Genomic DNA, 15,179 nt, shown 5'->3' with positions numbered 1-15,179 from the left:
AGACAAATTTCATCAAAGACTCAACTGTTTATTTAGCCCAACAACATTTTCCCCCCTATAACTCAACATACTTCCAATGAAGCCAATTATTTTCTGCACTGCATACCCTTTAGTATAAAAGTTTAAAAGACCTTTATGAATGGCAAGTTAGTGTTCTTGAAGTTTTAGCAACCAGATTTACCTCCAAAGCAGGTGTAGATAACAGCACATGCGTCGACTGGACAACATCTGCAGCATGAATATTGTTGTGGTAGGCCACATCAGCGTGGTAATGGTCTTCCAGGGTCATAAGGTATGTGATTAAAGTGTCTACTGGAATTTTAAATGTTTTTAATAAATCCCGTTCCTGTAAGAAAAGAACTCCTCTTAACATTTGGTCCTTATATACAAAGATTTTCCATAGAGTGTGTTAACAAAAAAAATCACACCCAATATCGCCTATGGATAACCCAGAAATGGACACAGCTCTTTCACAATGTCTAGTGATGAAACTGGAAACCTTTAGGACAATCCAGGGACTTCAGGGACGAAACCAGAGTCTACTTGCCCTTCTGGAGCCCAACAGTGCTTTACCCAAGATGTATAGTGTCAGGAATGAGCTGCCAACTATGAAAGTGTTTGTGTCCCCTGATCATGAGGACGGCTTCAGTCCAGCAACACTGAGTCAGCCACTGGATCACACCAGTTGAAACTCAACATTCTCCCTAGGGCTGGAATCTGCTATTCCACTCCCAGGGTATCTAAAGCCTCAACTTCTCATTTAAATCTCAACCCTGAACTTGTGCAAAAGCTCAAGAGTGAGAAACATATATGAAGAAGAGAGAAGTACATAAAACAGGATTGAAGAAATTACATTCTAAACGTAGTCAGCAAGGGGCTTATTCATTTTCTAAAGGTAGCACTCCATTCTCTATGTGAGTCAGGGTCATGAAGATGATTTGTAAACTATTATTTTAATGAACTGCTTCAATTTTCCCACATCACATCTTTTTCTTAAATGGAAAAAAATAATAAAATTGGTTTATTTGTGTTTGACCCACACACCAACCCTTCTGTATCCTTCTTTGTCCCTGGGTGAAGGGGCAAAGAAGAAAAAAGTATCAAAATAAGCAAAAGAAGGTAAGTAGTAAATAAGATAAAATGTATGCACAATTCACAGACTGGACATTAAGTCACTAAATAAAAGAAAGGTGACAGAATTTGGCCACATTACCTGAAAAATGGTGTGCATGATAACAGTCAAAGGCCGGTTACCAGACAACTCTGCTATTCTGAAAACATGAAGACCCCATTTGTTCACATCTTCTAGTTCCTGGGGTTAAAGAAAGACAGAAAAAATCAGAATGTGGAAATAGAACACGGAACAATGAACAGTCATTTTAAAACTACTGACTTTAGTGAAAAGATGCTAGACTTTTAAAAAAATGATTCATTTTAAATGTAATTGTTGTACCAAGTAAGTCCAGGCAAACTTTAGGCAAATTCACTTAAACATACCGCAAACTAGGGGCTGGCCCTGTGGCCGAGTGGTTAAGTTCGCGCGCTCTGCTGCAGGCGGCCCAGTGTTTCGTTGGTTCGAATCCTGGGCGCGGACATGGCACTGCTCAGCAGACCATGCTGAGGCAGCGTCCCACATACCACAACTAGAAGAACCCCCAACGAAGAATATACAACTATGTACCAGGGGGTTTGGGGAGAAAAAGGAAATAATAAAATCTTTAAAAAAAAAAAAAAAAATACCGCAAACTAAATAGAATTGCTTAATTTTACACCTTTGATAATAGAACATATTTAAATACTTTAAATATCAACCTCAGAGCATTTCTTCAATAGATAAAATTTATTCACAAAAACCTTAACTAGTCTCCTAAAACCCATAAGATATAACAGATTTCTAACTTTTTAAGGTCAAACAATCAAATGTAGATGCAGGAAAGTAAAGATATACCAAACCGAATAATTTAGAGAGCTTTATAAAGTGCTTTCCCATCTTCCCCCACAAATTAATGAACTTATCCATCTATTTAAAAGAGAATGAATCAAAGTTCATTAAAAGACATCCCTGCATATTAATGATCAGGATCCTTGAAATCGTCTTACCTTGGCAAGGACATCTTCTTGTTCAGTTTTAACCCCAAACCTTGGGATGCTGGAATTAGTCAAACTGGAGCTGTGCATCAACTTCTTGACCCCACTGATCTGAGACATCGGCCTTTTCTTTTTCTCCTTTTCCTTCTGAGTTGGAGAAGGAATTTCCACTTCATGTTGCTTATCTTAAAAAATTTAAAAAATGTTTACATTTACTATTAATTCTACCTTGGGTTTTTTTTTAAAATCATAATAAGCATCACTGGACAGGTTTTAATTGATCATTATAGATTCCAGGAAATGTTTCCATGTAAAACTCCTTTTAGAGAAACTGAGCATTTATATGGACTTAATATGATATCCTCAAACACAAAATTAAGCAAATAAATTCCACTGCAAAACAATTAACATCAAATGTATTCAGTGGTTACTTGTTTGATAGAAGATCCTGAAACATTGTTTTCAAGACATATCACGATACCAGACTTAGAAAAAGCAAAACACACTGGCTATTTCCACGGTTCATCAACTCCATTCCTATTTGAAATTCACTTAGTGGCTTGAAAACTGCTCTTGCCAACTAAGGATTCCAGTCCCAAGACCTACTGTGAAATGGTAGAAACTTCATACACAAATACAAAAATAGCAGTGTGTTTTCTAAATTCCTTTTAGAGAAACTGAAAAGTTTCTCTATACTAAAGCAAGATAAGGGTTACAATTTAACAGGGGGAGCATAGAAAATCTCCAGTATTATCTGATAAGAAAATATCAGATTCAATTGTTGCTTTCAAATAAAAGACATAAGATGTATCAGTACATTCATCCACTAATTCAAAGCAGCGGGCTCCTCTAACTCATCCTTGCACATAGTACGTGTTCAATAAACGTCTATTTAATGAATGTGCTAATTAGATATTACAGCATTTTGTTTTGAAAGTAAATTCAAACCAAGGATATGTTCAAGTTATTGACTTTCACTTCCTGCATTTTCTTTCCGTGAACCGGGGGTGTGGGGTCGGGGTGTCCCCGTTCACCACTCTCAGCTATTATCATCAGCAAGCTTTTCTTTAGCAATTGCACTGTATCTACCTCATCAGTTTACCTAGCTTGGTGTCCATTAGGCTATCAATTCATTGAGGGCAGGGATCATTTCTAATACGTCACTAAATACCTAGTGCTCAGCAATGGCCTGCATTTAACAAGAATTTGTTGAAGGCATACATAGATCTCACCATGAATGCATTTTGCAGTTTAGTACCTTGGAAAAACTGGCAATATACAACTTTAATTCAGAGAGTCCCTAAAGTCCCAAATGAAACTGAAAGATAAAAAAATGTACTTTTTTAAATCACCCTAGATTCTAAAGCTTTAGAGGCTTAGAGGCTCAAATTATTAATATGATGAATGAAAACAAATGGAATTTCTAACACTTGTTTGGTTTCCAAAATGAGTTGATGCTCCAATCTACCTCCAAAAACAAACAACTCAAAAGAAAATTGAAAAATTGTATTTAAATTGTTATTCTCACCTAAGAATGTGTTTGATATATACTCTGACACTTGATTTCCAGACCGACTCATTTCAGAGAGATGGGTGAGCTCCCGATTAAGCATCCTTTTAAACTGAAAAACAGAAAGATCAAATGAAATAAGAGACAAGGAAAATTTAAATGAGATAACATTAGCATACCCTAAGATACAGAAAATTTGCCCAGATAACTTTCAATTACTCTGACAGTGTATATCACTGCCATCCAATAGAACTTCCTGCAATGATGGAAAAATTCTATAATCTGTGCTGTCCATTACAGTAGCCACTAGCCACATGTGGCTACTAAGCGCCTGAAATGTGGCTAGTGTAACTGAGGAGCTCAATTCTATTTAATTTTAATTAATTTTAATTTAAATAGACCACACGTGGCTACTGGCTACCATACTGGACAGCAGATTTACACACTCAAGGACATTAATTAAGGAGAAAACAACATGCAAAAATATCAGGGTGCATTATTAGTATTTAGAGAAGAAAAAATAATAATTTATAGGCACACAAAAGTACTGCCACACAATAAAACATGGTATATTTTATCAATTAATTTGTCATTAACAGAAACAAATACTGGTCAGAAGTTAAAATGCAGTCTTTTACCCCAAAGCAAAACCGAATAGATTTATTTGAGTACTCTTCCAGAACTATGGAGAAATACAATATTTGACTAGATACTGTATGTTTCCTTTTGAAAGTTTTTTCCAAGTTGGGAATCTAAGATTTATTACATCTCAGCATCCAAAGAATTTACCAATCCATTCCCCTAAGTCACATAAATACAACAGAGGTCAACTTTAAATACTCTACTTCTTTACTTCACAATTTATTTTACTCATGCCCATGGTGCCTATTTTATCCAAAGAAACACTGGAATTAAATGACCACCACACGGCATTACCAAAATCCAGAATTCTCAAAGACGTTATGCTTTCCCATCCATCAATTGTTTCTTGATGTGTCTTCCTTTGACTCCCAAAATAGCCCAAATAAGCCTTTTAATGTACCATCATATTTCTCTTAACATACAAAAACAATACATTTTTTCCATACATAAAGTAACTACTATTACATACTTGATCAAAAATAGTCACATTTTACTCTAATATTTAGTAGCCTTTAACATTTTGAATTTTACCATAAATTCTCTTTTACATCTAGGGGAAAGAGAGTAGTGAGTTTATCATTTAGTAATGTTTGAAATGTAATTCTAAGTATTTAATTAGCTTATTATAATTTTTTAAAAACCTTGCTTTTCTGCATAATTCATACCAAGGTGTTCCAACTCAAGACAATTTGGCAAATCACTTCCAAAGTCAATTTTATTGACCATCTAGATTAGGTATAAGAATTTATCACCAGAAAGCACTGAGGGAAAGCAATAATAACATTTCAACAGACTGCTGCATGTATATTAGAAATGTATATTAGCACTCTCCTGCAACCAAAACTGAACTGCTCGTAACCAATACAAATTCTTCTGGTTGTTAATTTACAGGTCTAGGAAGCTTCTTCTCAAACTCAGGAACAAAAATTTCACATTCTTTGTTCATGTATATTTTTTATAACTTTTCTCTGATTATAAAACGCACATGTAATATAGAAAATCTAGAAAGCTATATAGAAAAAGATTAGAAACCATGTATATATCTCCCCACTGCTCAGAGATCACTATAATTAGCTGTATTTCTTTTATGCCTTTTTTTCTTTACATTTGTATGTATATTTTTAAAATTGGCACCATGCAGTATATAAAACATGGGTAGCTCCTTCTTTTCACTCAGCATTATATGTTATGATCCACTGGGGGGGAAAAATAAAATTGTAGGCCTTCTAAGAATATTCATGAAGACATTTACAATAGTGTTCATAATATTTTCTGTTCATCTTTTATAAAGTTACATTTTCTTGAGTAAGTTATCAATTAATTAAATGAGGTAACAGAAAGTGTCTTGTATTTAGACTAGCACACAGCAGGTGCTCAACACTGAGTTCTTTCTATCTCCCAGTTCCCTGGGCTTTTTATATTGTAGCTGATTTTTATCACTGCAGGATAAAAGATGGAAGATCCGAGTATAGTTATACCCATAAAAAATACATACCTAAATATCTTGCTCCCTTATCTGTCCCCCAAAATAATTTAGGATATTATTCATATAGGAAATGGTCGCCATGCTTCAAAAATATAATGATAATACCACACATAAGGCCCAAAGGTAAGTAAATCCTTGCTTAACAAATTAAATTTACTCTTGGAAAAATCTACTCTTTAGGCAAAACACGTTCAAAAGAGAGTCTGCTAAACATTTTAAACATACATTTAATGAAATATCTCTTTGACCTAAAATGATCTGAGCTATACAATGAAAGTTGCTATTAAGAACTGCCTGGTCACGAGAAAGTCAGTTTTTGCTTTAGTTATCTGTACTAACTGACTATTTTGACGAATTGTATAAGCAAATGGCCAGGAAAATTACACTTCATTCTTTATACTCTTCCAGATAAATCCAATAATTTGTGTAGCACATCTGCAGGTACCATGCAATTTTTCTGCTTGGGCATATTGCAACACATTGCTGGTACCAGGTTGCTTACACTTTAGAAGGTAGTTTGGTGGAAAAACTCGGTCCCTATCGAACTGTTCCAATTGGGCCCCCTTCCCCACAAAGCTTGCATCATTTTTTAGTTGCAGAGTTTAATTACATATGCATGGAGGGCAAGTGGACAGCAGTTCCTGTATAGGCTGCAGAGACTAGGAATGACTGATTCTTTTTGTATCATATGCATATATTCCCAGACTACTCTTTTGCCTTTGCTCAAAACCCAAAAGAGTAGGGTGGAGAAACCCTTCATCACACACCTATCTCCCTACCATGGCTTGTGAGGGCTCTAAGGAAGTCAACACTTCCTTTTAATACAATGAGAAGAGACAACATTTTGAGCAGTCCTTTCTTTCCAAGGGAAAGGGTGTGGGAGAGCTCCTAAAGACAATTTTCAGAGTCAATTAACATGGGGCTTTTCTAAAAGGAATAAAAATTGCTTCCTTTTTAGCTATTGATATAAAACTTTCAGTCCAGGGAAGCTAAATTAATAACCACAAAAATTACCATCAGTGCTTTCTTAATTGGTAGCTGATCTTACAATCTGGTTTCGGAGTTCACAGCTGTATGTACTAAAGAACAATAAATTACACCATTCAACACTCATTTCTAAACCTAAGTGGAATTTCTCTCATTTTCAGATAACTACATACCATTTATTACGATAACTATTTAAAATTACCATGAGAGGGAAAATGATTAAAAAAAGTAATAAAATGTATTTCTCCTAAACACTGTTACAGTTCTCAATTTACAGATTTAGAAGAGATAAAATATACAACTGCTGTTCAAAGGAACTAGCTGCAAGATGCAGAACAATTTAATTGAGCATTTAGATATTTTTAAAAGTGAACTCTAAATGTTTTCTGTTGTCAGGTAACTGTGATTGTTTTTTGGTCTAAACAGTCTGAAATAATATGTAGAGTTATTGTTGCAACAAAGAAAAAAGGAGGAAGATTTCTAAGTGAATGCTTTCAAATCCTTTGTTCTCACTATGCATCAGATTGTCTGTGTGCAGCATTTAAAGCATAAAGGAAAGTGAAAATGCAGTTGAATACTGTATTTTGCTTTTTAAACTCCAGTTTTCCAATTCATGCTCTACATTTCAGACTGCTGGGGAAACAAAATTAAATAATAAAACAAAATTAAAGTATTCTTAAATTCAACCCCTGCACTTCTGCAGTCATGCCAACGTGCCACTGGGCACACTGTCTGTCCTCCTCGCGTATAATTAAGAAGGTGTTAATGGTCAAACATTGAGAAAACGCTTGTCTCCCTCCCCAATATCCTGCTAAGAATCATTGAATATGCTACACTGTGATACGAAAAGTTTGGTAGATACTAGCATTAAAAGCTAAAATAAATACTGCATTAGCTGTATAAAATTCAATCCTTCAAACTGCATAGGAAGACTAAAGATGTTTATATTTGTCCTTAAGTGTTTTTAGCAGTATAGTATTAAAAACATAAAGCTGTCCAGCAAAAATTTTCCTTAAAGAGACAAGCACTAAAAGCCCATATTGAGATTCCTGGAGGTGTTGTTCATAATCATACTACAAATGTGAAGTCCTTCAAAAATGTATCAAATACGATCTGTCTAGAAGCTAAGAGATGAATTCTAGGGGGATCAAAAGGGTTTCCTTTATTACTCTCTATACTTTTCTATATTTAATATTTTTTAAGCCAAGAAATGGTTAGCAAAATCCAAATAACGAAAATCTGTATATTTAAAAAACCACTAAAAATATCTGGACCATTCGTAGATTTAAAAGGAGGTGGGGAATCATGACTTCTTAGACAATCAAAACTGAAATAAGTTTTCTTAGAATGCAAGTAAATCTCACAACAAAGAGGAAATTTCCCTTTAAAAACAAAGAAAATGAAAAATATTTCCATCTGAGAGTACTTAAAAGTAATAGAAGGATTCTTAAAAAATACGTATTGCGATGGCTCAAGTACTCAAGAACAAATTTCCATTTCTAAACTGATGCTTCATTTAGGGCAGAAAAAGGTTTTTCTACCTCTTGCTTCTAAAATAGAGAAAGGATTGCCAGGCTAGTATTACCATGGGGCATTCAAGAAGCTTGCCAAGCAGGAAAACAATCTTATCAAATGCAGTGTATTAATTCATTTCTTGAGATTAACAAATGTAACAGTATCACTTAAACTTATAAATATCTTCCAGTTTTATAAGTAGATAATCAAGTTTTCATTTTAATAATATATCACCTAAAAAATCAAGCAATGTAATTTTTAATGTCATCTAGAGCTTTATATCCAAAGGTAAAAAATAAATATACTCCTCATCAGGTCAAACTAGTACAGATTTTTAGAAAAAGCCACAAATTAATTTTTAAAAGCTTTAAGTGATGCATACTAACTGGCATCTGTACACCAGTATAAGTAACTTAGCCCAACAATTTATTTCCAATGAATTTATTTAATTACTTTGATATTTAAAAGCACAACTCAAATCTACACGACATGACAAACAGAATTACCACTGCACATTAAAAAGCTATTTTAACATGCAAACTACAACTAATAAAAGTTATACAATTGCTCCTTATCTTGACCACTAAAAACATCTATTTCTCCTGCAATTCGCGTCTAAGGAAAAAATAAAAGATTGCTTTAGAAAGCTTAACTCCACTGTAATTTATTAAAACTACTAGTTATGTACTCAGAGTAATCAGCAGTTTACAAAGGCTAAATAAGTCTTACCTTTATGTAGCCCCAAGACACTGACAGTAAATAGTTTGCTTCAGGCATTTTTGATTGATTATATACAGAGGCAGTAAGTTCTAAAATATGTGTATCTTCAAAACCTTGATACTTTAACAATCTCCACGAGCCACGGAGTGTGTGGGTACGTAAAGATTTCTGGTAATTAAGTATACATAAGAAAGCCTTGCATTAGATCCCGTGCAGCTGTCTTCCCATTAAATACATGCCATTTGCAGAACTCCAGAATGGAACAGAATTCAACAACTATTCTGAATAAAGGAAATTCATGTGATAAAGAAATGTCTGAAGATCTAAGGGTCTGCATCTTCCTCTCCCTGAGCTCCAGGGCTTAATGAATAATGTATGTCAAGATGCTTAGCTGCAAGAAAGACTAGTTCAGTCAAAAGCTACCAAATAAGGAACTGCGGGGAAGCCGGGGAAGAGTGATAAGAAACCCCTCCCACAAAAGCCCAACTAATGCACCAATCACACTCACCCCTGGGTCTACCAAGGCAGGGGGCGTGGACTAGGCGCAGGCTGCTTTGTGATTGGTTGGCAAGGGCGAACCTCTGGGGAGGAGGTTTTCCTCCTCAACTCTGTAAACGCCATTTAATAATGGTATCCCTACCGCGGAGGCTGCCATATGAAAAGATGAATGGGGTTTCCCTCTTGCAGTGATGAATAATGACCGTAAAACTCTTCAAAATTCATAGTTCATTCTTAAATAAGGATTGCCAATCCTTCTGGAGTCATTTCTATGAATTTTAATATCCTCTGATTTTTCTTCAAAATAAAAGCTACTCCGAAAACGGCAATCAGGCATTTTAATTGTCTCCCACTCTCCAATCCAAAACAGGTGGCTTCCCTGATGACACAGATATAACCTCCATCAACATAAAAGCATAGTATGATTGTAAAATACAACTCATGTCCAGAATTCACAAATGGAAGTGATCCATTTCCCCACCTGGGCAGCATGGCTGCTCCCAGCTCCTTTTGAGTCTATGGTTATATACGACTGAGTTCTGTAACCTTAAAATCTAAAGGTGGAGATGATTTATTACAAATCTGATTGGGGAAAAAAAACGGAAACTGAGGCACTGTGTATGGTTAAAGAATGCAGAGTTATTTCAGGATCTACATTTTGATCAGAAGAGAACATTTTTATGGTTGTGTACACAGTTAAGAAAGGGGTAAGAGTGGCTCTTAGGAATACAGAATTGAGCTCACAGGCAGTCAGGCCTTTTACAGGGAGAGTTAAATTAGGAATCTACATTCTTTTGAGAAAAACAATCTTTTTTATTTGGTTTGGGATAGTATCATCCTGTAACTTTTATACTAAAATGGTCTTGTGGATAAGAAATGAGGGAAATCTAGCTTTTACTCTGTTCAAGCATAAAATTCTGTCCCGTCTACCTCATCTCCACCTCAAAATTTGTACTTACTACTCCGCGCTTCTATGACTCGCTGACACTGTTACTCCTGGCTTCTTGCACCAGGTGTGTCTGTCTTAGATAGCATACTCTCATCAGAAACGTCCACATAATACTCTGCCTCTGACTTTCTACCGGTTCTTTGCTGCCAAAGTCCTCAGCTGCTGGTCACACCTACTCTGTTCATTTCCTAAATTCCTCTTAATCCTCTACAAAAGAAAGAACATAAACCCCCAACACTCCAGGAAAACTGCCTCCAGAACAATACCAAGGTCCTCCTTTTCACTAGTCCTTCATTCTCCCAACTTCTCTGAAGTGTTCAACAATGTACTCGCTCCACTCTCCCTCAACTCCCAGGACCCTGGACTTCCTTGGTTTCCTCCCACTTCTCTACTCTGCCTCCTTTGCTGCCTTCTACTCATCCTCTAACTCAGGACAGCCACAAGACTCTGTCCCAGGCCCATATTCTTCAATAACCACTTCTTACCTGAACTTTACTATCATATTTCCAAATGACTATTATAAGATACTTTCCCCTATCAAGTGTCCTGCCAGATAGCTCAAACTTTTTCAAAATTCATGGATCTATGTTTCTGTCTAAGGTGGTTCTTATTATAACTACCCCCATTTCAGTCAGTGGGCCTGTTATTTCTTCCAGTATCCCAGACTCAAATCTGTGACTCCTTTCCTACCGTTCAACAGGTGTTTCACGTGAGTTAGCCTCTATTAGGTGCTTAATATAAATCACCTAACTGAAGCCCTGAGTAACCCAGATGTGTTCCCTGTCTACCACGTCACCTTCCCTCCTTTACCAACTTGGTTACCAAGTTCTATCTGTTATAAAATGTCTTTTTGTTTAGTCTATTCCTTTCCATTCCCACTCGCATCACCTAAATCCAAAGGCTTAAAGGCTGAGAGAAATGGAAAGTATCTTGAATATCATCTCCTCCAATCCCCTCATTTCCACATAAAGTGAGACCTAGAGAAAGAGAGAGAGACAATGATTTCCTCAAATCTACCCAGATACTAAGAACACGGACTCTGAGTTCAAATCCTTTAGTGTATAATCCTCAACAAACAATCTCACCTCTTAGTGTCAGTTTCCTCATCTGTCAAATTGTTTATTATGGTAGCTAGTCTCCAAAGATGCCTCCTAATGAGCCACACTACCCTACACTGAATTGGAGCTGGCTTGTGTAACCAACAAGTGATGCTGTGTGACTGCAAAGGCTGTCACAAAAAGTCTTGCTGCTTCTACATTAGTCTCCTTGAAATGTGCTATTGGGACCCCTGAGCCACCTTGTAAGAAAGTCTGAGAGTTCTGAGACTACCATGCTATGAGGAAGCCCACGCTAACTTTAAGGAGAGGCTGCTGGGAGAGGGACAGAGAGAGAGACAGAGACAGAGAGAGGGAGTAAACACGAGAGAGAGCCTGAGAGACAGAGAGAGAGAGTGAACAAGGGAGAGAACCTGAGAGACAAAGAGAGAGAACGAGTGAATACGAGAGAGAGCCCACACAAGTTCACACCTGGCCAGTCTTCAGCTATGGCAGCCAGCCCAGCCCAGAGCCAGACCTGAGAGTGAAGAATCCATCTTAGCCATCCAGCTGGTTGAGCCTTTAGATGACTCCAGCCCCAGCCCCCATCTGAGTGCAACCACATGAGGGCCTCTAAGCGAGAATGCTTAACCAAGCCCAGTTAACCCATAAAATAATAACAAAGTGATATTTTAAGCCACTAAGTTTGAAGTGATTTGTTATACAGCAATAAATAACCAGAATAATTATTATGAGGATTAAATGAGATGATATACGCAAAGCACAGAAACATCTGATACAACTGACAGACAGGTTATTAGGTGATGATGATGATAATGATGATGATTATGATAACTATTCCATTATGGTGCCTACATTTTTAGCTCCCAGGCTTAGCCTTTGTTTTATCTTTTTTAATATGTCATGTTTCCTTTCAACTGCATCACGTCATTCCGTGTCTCAGACCCACAACCTATAATTGCTTCTTTGCTCATTTTCTTTGGCTTTTCTCCTTCCAGTCCCTTTCTGATCTCCACTGCAAGGCCCATTTTCCTCAAATCCAGCCTCCACCTTTCACTCCAAGCCAGTCACTGACAACCTGGCATCCCCTGCCTCATCACAGCCACATTCCTGTGTGACCTGCAGACTGGCAACATGTGACCCTAATCCCCAACTCCAAGCCCATCTTCAGCTCTCTTTACACCTGGGCTGTTCCTGAAAGGCTAGTATTCCGCCCATCCTTATGCTATAGCAGACGGTCCCATTTCCCTCTCTTTACTTACACTGAATGCTCTGCCTGGAAAAAATACCTTCCTTCTTCTACTGCAACTACTTCAAGCTGGTCTTCCAAAGTCAAATTTAAGTCATTCAGAGTGCATCTCAAGACAAAATAATCCAGCCTTTCTCCAAACTCTAACTATTCTACACTCCCCCCTTTACTGAATAAATACTTATTAAGCTCCTACTATATGCTAGGTGCTGTCTTGGACACTGGGGACAGAGCTGTGAACAGACCAAAGGTTTTTCACCTGGAGCTTATATTCCACAACTAAGTCAGGCAATATACAGCACATCACGTGGATAGCACAACAGAGAAAAAGAAGGATTGGGGTAGAGGTTCTCTGATGAGATGACAGGGAAAGCCTCTCTGATGAGATGACATACACTCAGAGATCTGAAGAAAGGGAGAGAGCAGTCATGTGGCTATCTGGGGGGGTAGAGGAGGGGAAGTCAGCCAGGGGTACGCCAGGAGCAAAGGCCCTGAGGCAGGTGCACGTTTCCTGCGCTCCTGAAGAGCAAGATGTGTCACACGTCATTTAAACCCAAATTATGCTTTACCGTGGTTCACATCCATATTGGACTTGCTGGCTCTTTTTATACGCATTCATCAGTCTATTTTATTCTTTGATGAACTTCAAACTAAATGAGTTCTTTCTTTTTATGACAAATATTCTTTATCCTGAAATGAAATACCTAAATACTCTTCCTAATACACATTTCACTAAATACTTAAATACATACTAAACAATCCACATCTAGAAACTTTAAAAAAGCTCAGTATAATGGCTTTTCAGGGACATAAAGGAGAAATACAGTAATTTATACTAAACATTGCAAAATATAAATGGTTGTACACAACTACATTAAAAAAATAATGAAGCAGTCAAAAGCTTAGATCTTACTATTGCTTACTAGCTGTGTGACCTTGCAAAAGTTATTTAAACATTCCGTGCCTCAGTTTACTCCTCTGGAAAATGAGAATAATAATAATAGCATTTACCTTACAGGTTGTGGTAGGTTTTAATTAGTACACACAAGTAAAGCATCTAGAACAGTAAGTGCCATGCAAGTGTTCACTCTGATTCCTCTGCTATGGACAATTGCCGTGAACATGACAGCAACACAGAAATGGATACAGGAGTGCTGTGTTAGGAGGATGATGTTTTTCCAAAACGGTGAATGACTCTCAGGAAGGTTTTAAATGTAACAAAGTGCGATCCTCCCTCAATACACACTGTGGTTGCCTTACTGAAAAATTTAGTGTGGATTAAAACCATGTAAGAAATAGTTCGCGTTTATATGTAAAAAGTAGTTGTGCTCCAGGCTCAGATAATAAGTGAATTTTCTACGACATGAACGGTTATTAGGTCACAGAGCAGTCCTCCCTGGTGAAGGACTATCCCGTGTATCCCAGGACATCTAGCTCCTGGATTGGGGAGCGCCAGGAGCACTCCCCAGTCAGTGTACCCTGAAATTTCCTGAATACTCCCCAGTGGTAAAAGTCATTGTTCTAGTTGCTTCAACTGCCTGGAACTTTGCTTCCTCAGCCAGGGTGGAGGATGCTTGAGGCAACAAAGACGTCTTATTCTTTCTTTATATTTCCCAACACAGTAGTTAGTGAACCACAAGCACAGAAAGATTCAACTGTAAATCCCTAACCTGCTGCCGGAAGGGAGATGATAATAATAACAATGATAATAATAATAATAATGATAATAGTGTCAAGTAAAAAGTACCAAGGAAGGTTTCCATATTTCTGGGGAATAAGAAGTCTTTTTTCTTAAGCTCTGAGCCAAATTAAAATTCATTTCATTTTTCCCATAATAAAAGACAGACTAGAAGCTGGTAGTAGCAGCCTGCAGAAAGAATCTAGACAACCCAGAAGAGAAATTTGGATGGGGCCAGAGAGATAGAATTCTTATAGTCAGATTTGCCTTCTGACAATTTTAATAAGAAAACTGTAATATGTTACAGTATTTATTAAGCACTTATTATGCACCAAGAGCTTTATATATCTTATCTCTAATCTTTGCATATCCTGGTTAAGAAAGATATTATCCCCATTTCAAGGTGAAAAGACAGACACTTAAATATTCAATAACTTGCCCTGTACGTGACAGGGCTGAGATGCAAGGCCAGGTGTCTTTCAGTCTTTGCTGCTCTTTATGGACTATGAATAGCTCATATAATCAGGCTCATGCAAACTCTGTGATAAACGGTATGAATTTAGGAGTGGACTCATTTATCCTTAATCCTTTCGCTGACTCCACAGTATCTTGAATAAAGAACCACTGTCAGCATGACTGTCGTCTCCAGATCTCTGGACAGGGTGGGTCCTACTAACTAGTGTAGGCAGGAAGCTGGTGTGGAGACCTGGGAGTGAGACCTACTTATGTGCGGGATGGCTACGGGAACAAGACACAGATGCCCTCACACACGGGCAGAACTCAGACTTCCCCACTGGTAATC

General features: G+C 37.2%; 1 protein-coding gene across 29 annotated transcripts in view; it reads right to left on the bottom strand.

Annotated features, from left to right (window-relative positions):
* The window catches only part of PDE4D (phosphodiesterase 4D), a 1,371,041-nt gene that overhangs the window by 15,210 nt on the left and 1,340,652 nt on the right, over positions 1–15,179 (bottom strand). For 28 of the 29 annotated variants that reach the window (XM_070245831.1, XM_070245829.1, XM_023625252.2 and 25 more), the window contains 4 exon segments: positions 3,617–3,710; positions 2,101–2,273; positions 1,214–1,312; positions 182–346 (listed from right to left, as the gene is read on the bottom strand). In XM_070245831.1, coding sequence (XP_070101932.1) covers positions 182–346; positions 1,214–1,312; positions 2,101–2,273; positions 3,617–3,710 — 531 coding nt within the window. 29 annotated transcript variants of the gene reach the window in all.

This window comes from Equus caballus, chromosome 21, assembly GCF_041296265.1.
Source record: "Equus caballus isolate H_3958 breed thoroughbred chromosome 21, TB-T2T, whole genome shotgun sequence".
NCBI lineage: Eukaryota > Metazoa > Chordata > Mammalia > Perissodactyla > Equidae > Equus > Equus caballus.
This window is presented reverse-complemented; position numbering and strand designations above follow the sequence as displayed.